General features: G+C 33.8%; 1 protein-coding gene across 1 annotated transcript; it reads right to left on the reverse strand.

Moving 5' to 3' along the window:
- Positions 1 to 6,951: 6,951 nt before the first annotated feature.
- On the reverse strand, positions 6,952 to 7,563 carry LOC140450754 (uncharacterized). The gene has a single exon (XM_072544424.1). The coding sequence runs from the start codon at positions 7,561 to 7,563 to the stop codon at positions 6,952 to 6,954; it is 612 nt and encodes a 203-aa protein (XP_072400525.1).
- Between the last annotated feature and the right edge of the window lie 2,940 nt (positions 7,564 to 10,503).

The following is a 10,503-nucleotide window of genomic DNA, read 5'->3' on the forward strand; positions in this document are numbered from 1 at the left end:
TTAAATAGTCCAATAATAGGTACTCACAAATATCCAAATAGATAACGGTATATTAAGTTATGAGACAATGCTAAAATAAAATATTTGATCAAATGTATTATCATAAAACTAGTTTTATTATAATAAAATGAAAGTTTTATTAAAATTTTAATAACAAATTACAAATTCTTTTATTCAAAACGTTGCAAAATGTCTAGCTTTTGTTACATATAAGTCGCTATACATTATTAATGCTATTTTTTAGTAGATAAACGTAATATAAATCTCACAAAATTTACTTACATAACTAGGTGCTTGGTGTTGTCCTCGACGCATCAAGGAATTTGGATATCGGTTAAAATACTTGGGAATTCCAAGGTTGGCCAAATCCAAATTGCTAATTGATTCGATGCAGGGAAATTCCACTTTCGCTACGTAAAACAAAGGATTTGTTTTACATAAAAGCAGGTAGATTTTCTCTCATCGGTCAGTCGAGCTTGCCTCTTCTCCTGTAGACCTAGTCGGTGCTATTATTGTTCCTACTAAGTTATTGTTTTATTTCTGATTTCTTATATACCATTTTTATTTTAGCATTATTGTATATTCAGACCTTTTCAGGTTAGAATATTACTTTGATCTATATTTGTTCATATACTGATTGTTTGATATTTTAATTGGTTATTTTGATTGTTTATTTTTCTTGTATTTTGTGTCTAAGTTGTTCTTCCGTAAGTTAAGAACACTTAGAAATATTTATCTTGCTTTTTTCTATTTTATATTTTGATTTGTACTTTGTCTAAGTAGTTCTTTCCGGTAAGTCAAAGAACTCTTAGAAATATTTCTCTGAATATTTGACTTGTTATTTTAATTGTTTATCTAAGCCGTTCTTTTCCGGTAAGTCAAGAAGCACTTAGCAATATTTTCACATCTTTTCTATATTTGATTTTTCTTATTTTCTTTTATAAGTTGTTTCTTCCGTAAGTCAAGAAACACTTAGACATATTTCTATAATCTGTTTCATTTTTGCATTTCTCGTTTTATATTTTGAGTATTTTATTTTTCCACTCTAAGTCGTTTCTTCCGTAAGTTAAGAAACACTTAGAAATATTTCCATATTTTACTCTCACATTTACATATTTCATTTATCTATATTTCTGTCCTAAGTTGTTTCTTCCGTAAGTGAAGAAACACTTAGAAACATTTTTTTCTTTGCATTATATTTTTATACCATTTAATTTAATTGTTTACTAAGTTATTCCTTCCGTAAGTCAAGGAATACTTAGATCATTTTTACCTATCTGTTTTCCATTTTTGCTCTGTTACTTTGTAACTGTTCCTTGGAACCGTTACCTATAACAGATATTTGTCACTGGAACTGTTATTTATAACAGCGGTAGTATTTAACCTTTCTACCAGCGACAAACCAAAGATGGTGAATACCCGATCCAATTCCGGGGATAGGAAGAAGCCCGAAGAGCCGGCGATGGGTCCTACAGGCCCAAATGCCCCCTCTCGGCAACAGTGTACTACATACACCACTGGTAAACTTCTCCTGAATTTTTCCAACCGTCAGTCTATCTCTGCAGCAATCAATTTTACAACTGTTGAGGTTTATAGCTGACACATCAGAGATAGGTTAGGTAGAGGGACACGTGCGCAACGAGTGCTTATCAGAAATAGCGACCAATTTAGTGCGACTGGTGTACTGAGTACACCGTAGCCCGTAGTTAAAGGTTAAATCAAATCGATATTGTTCTGTTTCTTAATACAATTCAAGATCGACAAAAGATATTTTCCTATTTCTCTTTCCTAAACTGGAAAAAGAAAAAATGATCTCGATGCTTTAAAGATCGGAAAGAAAGTAACACCTTATATGTACGTTTGTAGTCTACATTTTCTTAGCAGTGACTTAATTTTGCCAGGTTAGTAATTAAATAGCATATTTTTATTATTCATATCCCAAAATACATGTTTATAAATTAAACAAATACAGTAGACTTCCTAACCAGCCACCTCGGGACCAGAGCCTAGCCAGTTGATCAAATGGCCGGTTAATCCGATGTGCAGGCATTTTCATGAGAAAAATCAAGTACAGTAGAACTCCAATTATCCGGATTAATTGGATCCGGACCCGATCCGGTGTGTGAATTATTACACATATAATTGTTATTCCAAAACTTTTATTTTGATAGATAAAACGTAAATTATAATATATTATATAAAAACTGAATTTATGATTACACTGTGAATTGTATACAAGTCTTTCTGCTGAATGCTGAATGTCGAATGTTAATGTTAGCGAGTTGCCGGTCGAAGGTCAACTTCGTAGACAAAAAACATGGTGGCCGCACGGGGACGGAGGGGTTACGGTTCATCGACGAAACATGAGCGACAACTGCTATACAGGGGTCGATCAACAGTTAAACATCCGGATAATCAAAAATCCGGATAATTGGATTTTTCTCGAAAAAGGCCTTTTGCGGGAAAGAAACGTAATTACAGCAAAACACAATGGAGAACATATACGGTATTTATTATGAAAAACAATACAGTATACACAACAATATGTTAATGACAAAGTTTACATGACGTAATATTGACACAAAATACTGAATCACAGTAAAATGAATTATTTTTTTAACATATCAGGCAGAGTCAGACGGTGAGGAGTTGCAGGTGGTCACACTCTGGTTGCCGCTCCATTCATTTAAGCGCGGTGTCTAGCACTACAAATCCCTCACTCGCAGTCGGCTTCTCGTCTAGCTCGTTAGCGAAGTCCTCGTCTTCCGGTTCCGGGTCATCACTTCCTGCTGTCACAACACTTGCTGGACGAGTTCATTCACTGGAACATCCGGGAATGTTTACGATGATATCTATGATTACTTCAACCGTTACCTCGACATTTTCCTCTTCGTTGGCGCTGCTTCTCTTTTTTCTCTTTCTGTAGCTCCTCCTTTGTTGAAATTCCTTTCAATTTATTCCAAGCCCTTCTCAATGTTGTCGCCGTAACCATACTCGACGCTTCCGCCACCATATACGAGCAATCTTTTAAATTGATTTTTTTGTGATGAGCGACACTGCCTTCTTCATTTTCATTTTCTATCAACAGTTTCCTAATCAATTGACTCCTGTAATGCAATTGACTCCTGTAATGCAATTGACTCCTGTAAAATCATTAATAGAATGAGTTACAAAATTGTACAAAAAATTGAACTGGCAAATTTAAATGGAAGATGTGTGGTAACTTACCAAAACTTATTTGGAAGTTTTATTTTTCATAAAACAACGTAACTTCTTAAATGCACAAAAACTAAATACTTCTTAAACAACAAAAAACTCTTCACCTTTCCCAAAAAATAATAAAAGAACTTAATTTTTTTTTCTTTTCCTTCAAGTTCTGCCTGCCGCAATTAACTCAATAACCTATCTTCAGGAAGTTCTGTTCTAAAATGAAAATAAACAGAATTCCCTTCATAGATAAGAAGGTTAGGTTCGTTCTCTTTCTCTTCAATGACAAGGGAATCGATTCTATTATGTCGATATATACAGTATTATAAATTGCCTACTCTACGGCTGCGAATTAGTAGCTATTGTAGGTATTCGGTTTCATTATTTGACTGAGATTTTGCTAACGTTCGAAGTCTTGGATTAGCGTATTGTAAGGTGTTAAAGAAGTCGTGGTAGATAGGGGGAACGTATGGAAAAAGTGACTGTAAGTTGGCAAATTTAATCACAAGCATTGTGCTCTTTTATTTCAATCCATCGATCTATTGCTCCAAATAGTGGATTAATTTCAGGTATAAAACTGACGGATTCAATATTTCTACTCGTAAAATTTTAAGATGTAGATGGTGAATTTATTTTTGTGGTATTTTCTTTAATTTGAGGCAAAGGCGTATAGGTTCTATTTATTTTTGAATTTTTAGATCTACTTCTTGACTTACGTGTTGTTTTCGTTTTCGTATGCCTTGACTCCCTTCCCGGCGAAGAATCCGGGGACGAAATAGTTGTGGTTTTACTACTTGAACTACTATTTAGCTTGGACTTTTTCATTTTCGGCATTTTGGACACTTTTATTCACTTAACACTAAAAACAGTTCACTAAACTCTACCGTAGGTCCTTTAACACACTTCTGATATTGTCTATTACAATAGTTAAAACACATATTTACGCAAATATATTTATTTTATTAACCAAACTCGTTCACAATAGTCAGAATTAATCATACCAAATTATACTTATTACTTTTCGCCACGAACTTAGGATACCAATTTTTTATCTATCGCCTTCCGCTGTGTTTATATGTCATCACCGAACTACCCGTATCGACTCTGTTCCAAGTTGATGACCATATAAGGAAATTGGTGACTCAAGCCGATCACCGTATTAGGAATTGAGTGTAACTGCACAATGTCATAACAGAACTACCAGTATTCCATCTTAAGCTGATTAGGACATTAGGAAGTTAGTGACTTAGCTAATCAGCGTATTAGGATGATAGTGTGACTGCAATCATCACCCTTTGCATTTTTTGCAGCTTGTGCCTTGAAGTGTAATACTTTTTCAATTTTTGCTATTGCAACTCTTTCTGGATCAACCCCATTATAAATAATATTCTGTAGTGTGTCACATTTGTCACACCTATCGATGTGAGGTCTCTTGAGTGAAAGGTTAAAATTAGTATGGAAAATATACCTATAGTAACTCTCCTTCGCAGGGCTTACGTTTTTTTCCATACACAGTTCTACATACAAAGTGTAGACTTTTTTCATTGTCAGTTCCACGTTCAAATACTTTACATTTGGAGATCTAATCCTACAGTAATGGCTACTGTACTTAGGAAGCGACTTTAAGTGCTCTTTGATTAAGTAAATGGTTTCATCTGTTGTTTTATTCGATGGAGCTTTACGACCTCTTTGGTCCTTGTGAGAAACCGAGTTTGTGCTGGTCATTTTTTTCATTATAACATTAGCAATTCGTTTATTACTGACAACAAGGGTTTTCATAAAAAAAAGCCTTACATACTCTACACCCTTGTAATGTGTAAAAACAGCTTGTTCTCTTTACATAGCACGCATTAGGTTTTTTCTTGCAGGATCTTGAGTTGAAGGCTAATGCAAGAACATAAAAAAGAAGTTTGAAAGTCCCAGCTTCCAAGTCCTCAATAACTGTCAAAAATAGATTGGCATTTGTTATTAAGGATATTTGTATTACAACCGTATCTGCAGTTAGGTTAAACTCTTTCATATGCTTTGCTCGATGCACTGTTCCTTTTCAGTCAGTAGAAAGGTGCCCTTCATTTCTTGCCGGCTTTCCGTGCCCAATTGTCTGACTTTCTCAGCCTCTTCTTACCGAGGTGTTTGTTATGTTCTTTCCATGGTCTTGATTTAGGTAGTTCAGGTTCTACTTCGGATTCACTGTCACTAGATTGAGGCTGAATCTGCATCTGAGTCGTCTGAAAAAATAAGACATGCGCTAGTTTTATCTGATAATAATCTGATTCATAGCCTTTATAAAAACAAACTATGGGCTTTACAGAATTTTCACTTACCTCTAAAGAGGTTATGTTGAGACTCCTGTTCTTCATCTACAATACTTGCGATGTCCATTTAGATTAAGGTAGCAAAACTTTGGTTACTTTACTCTTAAAGTTGCCAACTATCGTAGAATAATATGGGTAAAGTTTGAATTAAAAGATACGACAGCAACAGTGCCGACAAGCGTGTACAACATTCAACAACAAGCAACTCAGATGCCAGTCAGTTGGAGGCCAAGGGGTACAAGTGGCGCTTGTACCTCTTGGCTTCTCAGGAAAACAGCTGATAGTTGAGGTAGTACTTATACCATCTGCTAGATTGCAGCACTGCACAGTGATACGCTTGTGTCCCTTTGCCACAACCATATTTGACTCCATAGCAACTACTTAGTGCACTTAAATCCATTTTGTTTAAAATTGCACTTGTACCCCTTGGCTTCTACGCTCCTCAATTGATAACCAGAAACACGATTTTTTGGACATATCAACTTATGCCATAACACCACAGATTTATTTTTCAATGAACACTTATATTTATTTATATAAACCTACATTATTAACAAAGATAATAAAAAAAATATTTTTAATTCTCCGTTGAAGTTAGGTTTAAATAAAATTCCCTATATTCTGGATTAGGAGTATAAGCACACGTATCCACTAAGTTCTTTTTTTTTTTCTTTCTTTACTGGCAAATGATTCTTTTACATTACAGGAAGACTTTCAATTGGAATGGCAACTGGTGGCAAAAATAGATTTTTAACGCCTCTTTCTTTTTTAGCCAAGCGATGGGAAGTCCAAGGTCGCAATACAATGTAGCTTTCTCGACATAGTAGATTTGTAGGATCATCACTGGTAATTTTGTACCATACCGCTTCAGTTATTTTAATCTTGTTTTTCAGTAAATCTGACTCGACTATAGTTAAGTCTTTAAAATCTCAAGAAAACACGCAATAAATGGCTTAGAGGGTCTTGCATTGTGACGGTTATTTTGCCTACCACATAGATAGACGTTGCTAAGTTGTGGATAGGATAAGCAAAACAAACCGAAACGTTTGCGAACGACTGCTCTTGGTTTGTTTGGAGAGCTGAGTCGTGAGAAAGTGAATGAAACAAGCGGACTGGATTGGGGTAACTACAAAATGTGAATAAAAAGGGGTACTTACGTGGATCTCCTGGACAAAACAACACAAGAAGGTTCCTAAGCTATTTAATTCGGACGCCGCTTACAAGAATCTTCCTGCTGGGTGGAAAGGTAAGCTTTTCTTTCCTAAAAATACAAAAAGGGGTCAGAAACTTTTTTAACCCTTTCGGTTACACTTTTTTTTTAGTGAAATGACACATATTTTGTTAATAATTCCTACCCAGTAATGGTATTCTTAATGTCTTTTGGTAGGAATATTAGCTTTTTTGTTAAAATTTGGGCCATTTTCAGCTTTCAGTTTTCAGCAATATCTCGAGACTCTCCCAACTTATTGATAGGTTCCTTCAAAGGAAATTTAACAACAAAACGACCAGTTGGGTGAAAAATAGTATTTTTTACGAAATGCTTTTCACAATAGGATTCCTCTAGAGAAAAATGTTTTCTTGAAGGATACTCATTAATATCCCAAAATTTTTCCAATTGATAGTTTAATGAAGACTCTATAGAAGTTTCATTATTCATACTAAAATTGCAATGAGTTGTGGTGAATTTTGATTCATCCAATCGAATCGGACCAGAAATTATCCATCCGAATAAAGTTTTTTGCAATATAGGTGAATTCGTTCCAAGTTTTATCTGTCCAGAGCAAAGTAGTTCCCAAAAAGATCCTGTTCCTATTAGAAGATCAATAGGTGTGCTTTCATTGAAATCAGGATCAGCTAGAAATATATTAGACGGCAAGTCAAGTAAATCTTTATCAAAGGATATACACGGAATGCAAGATGTAATCTTGTCAACTACCAAACACGATAAAGATGCATTGTATGCAGTAGTACGAGAATAAACTGTAACTAATGTTTTCGAATTGACCTTGGAAGTACTTTGATTTATTCCTGCAACGGACATATTTATTTTGTCTACACACAGATTAAGTTTTTTGCAACAAGCATCTGTAATAAAATTACTTTGCGAGCCACTATCTAGCAAGATTCTACAATTATGAGAATTGCCTTGATCATCAAGAACAGTTACTTAAGCTGTAGAAAGTAAAATACAATCCTTGTTTTCCACTGAACATAAAGTATTTGAAAACGATGCGACAGCGTTGGAAGTGCTAAGTTGCTCTTGCGAGCCAAAATGATCAGACTGAGATTCAGAAGTTTGAGATTTAGAAGGTACTCATTGTTTATCGAAATGAAGAAGAGTGTTATGTAAGTTACTGCATTTTCTACATTTACTAGAGGTGCAATTTTTCGTAAAATGATTATTACGTAAACAATTAATGCATAGTTTAAGTTGCTTAACACGCTCGTATCTTAATTTAGGACTGAGTTGTAAAAACTTAGAGCAATTCTGAATGATGTGATTTTGTTTACAAAATGTGCATGTTGCAGCATTAGTGGAAGTCAAAGCCTTTGGCTTATGACTGAAAGTATTAGATTTGCCAATGAATTTTGAATCAGGTTGTTGAGCTTTAAGGAGGTTACATCTTTTAAAAATTCGATAAAATCATTAAGATTGGGTTTTTTAAGCTTTGTGATTTTTGATACCTTAGAATCCCATGTTTGCTTAGTTTTATTATCTAACTTAAGATAAATTGTGTTTATTAATAAGGTATCCCAATAATCGGTAGGCTCACCAAGAGTTTTTAGCACTCGAAGATTTTGAATTAGTTTATCTTGAATATGCTTAAGATCATAATGTGATTCTTTAGAGATTGGTTCTAGTTTTAATATTTATCTAACATGAAAATTTATGAGGGCATTGGTGTCTTCATATTGCTCCAATAAACTTTGCCAGGCTACACCATAACTGTCTTCCGAAATTTGTAAATTCCGTACAGTTTCAGCTGCTTCACCTTTCAAGGCAAGTCTTAAGTAATGAAACTTTTGAACCTTTGACAAATTAGTTTTATTATGAATGACAGAGATAAAAGTATCCCTAAAAAATAGCCAGTCTCCAAAAGAACCATCAAGATAAGGCAAATTGATATCAGGCAGTTTAAGACCAATATCATAAACAGGAAATGGTGTGTGAACCGAAGGCAATGGAAGTGTTTTAGAGTCAACAAAATCATTAGATACCATGTTTATGCCATTATTATTTGGCAAAGAGAAGTTAATGTTCGATGCTGTATTTACATTGGTAGCTTGTAATGTGTTGGCAATGTTGCACTCAATACTACTAGGTACAACTGGAATATTTTCTTCAGCATTTACAACTTTGAGAGGCTTTTGACTATTGTCAGAAATAACTGATTTAGAGGAGCTTGACTTACTTCTTATTTCTTCATGTTCTTTTTTAGCAAGAGAAATTAATTTAAAATAAGTTTCTTCAAACTGTTCCCGTTCAAAATCATCAGTTAAAAAATCTCCGTCAACAAGTGGTGAAGCCACCTCTATGCTATATTGAATGTTATTGAAGTCATCTAAAATTCCTAGAATATTGTTATAGCGCAAATCGAGTTGATTAAAATCTTTATTAGAAGACGAGATATATTTATTTAAAAATGAATGAAAACGAGTGAGAGTTGATTTAATAATTTTACGTTTACCTTTTAAAAGATCTAAATCATCGGCCATTTTGTGAGAGAAAGTAAATAAAAGCTTGACTAAATGTTTATTTTATGAAAGAAAACACAGCGATAATTATTACGAGGTATACTCTTAGTTCTATAGAATGAACTTTATGTTTATTTATTGCAAATTTAAATCGATTAGATAATACTAATGATTTATAGCTAAGTGTGTCGACTTACTATATAACAACCACATATAATATTACCAAAAACAACGCACATAGTGTGGGTTGGAGGTTATAATAACAATATTACGACAAGTGTTAGGAATTAATTACTGTAACCAAAGAAGTATAGTAACAAAATTATGCAAGGTTATATTGTTATTGACTAAAATATGGTCAAGTATCATTTAATTTTGACCAATCGAAACCAACATTTCATCCAACGACAACTTATACTGATTCTGATTCAAATAAAGAAAACCGAAAAACTCATACCTTGCAAAATGTCCAAGTCTCCATTCCAAAACCAACTCCTTCAAGGTTATGACGAAAACGATGTTTTAATTATTGGCACTATTAATTCCAATCCAGCGATGAAGGACCATGAAAAAGGGTTTTTGTATTTTTGATTATAACAAATATACGTTCTTCTGCGATAATCAGAAGGAAAATTCTTGTTTTTAAAATCTTTATTTTATGACTATTAAAAATACAATTATAAAGTAAGGTTGTTTCTTGTCGAGTTGTTGATGTCACTTGTCATAAAAAAAATGGGTCGGCGCACGCCTCCTCGGTCATGGCACCAGCAGCACACGCGCATAGGATTAACAGCGTCGTTCAAGGTTCAAAAAGAAAGTTTGAATATATGGCGGGACGCAACAGAATCTTAAGTTTGATTTTAATAAAATGGCAGTTCCACCATATCCGTCTGCCCGATCTGATCTAAAGCAATTGTAACCTTTAAAATTATAATAGTATTTTGATTTAAACCACTTTTCTGAGAGCAATGATATGGAAATATTATTTTGATATAGTAGATATTCTAGATTTACTTTATTAGCTACTGCTGAACGACAATTCCATTGCAGCAAATTTATGTTTGCGTTTGTATCTGCGAATTTGAAGACAAGCTATGGTTTACGTGTTTACTAATTAATTCCACTATTTCAGATTTTGATACATCGAAATTGTTTGTTTGTTTTATATTACTTATAATATTGAGAACTACTTCTAAAACTAAACTTATTGTTGCATTTAATTCCTCTGATTGTAATTTTACTCCAACTGAGTTTTTTAAATACTGTTGACTATTCAAAATTCCCA

This window comes from Diabrotica undecimpunctata, chromosome 9 (genome assembly GCF_040954645.1).
Source record: "Diabrotica undecimpunctata isolate CICGRU chromosome 9, icDiaUnde3, whole genome shotgun sequence".
Lineage (NCBI taxonomy): Eukaryota > Metazoa > Arthropoda > Insecta > Coleoptera > Chrysomelidae > Diabrotica > Diabrotica undecimpunctata.

Excerpts from the sequence above, each read along its gene's own strand:
- LOC140450754 (XM_072544424.1), bottom strand. The coding sequence starts at position 7,563 with ATGTCCGTTGCAGGAATAAATCAAAGTACTTCCAAGGTCAATTCGAAA.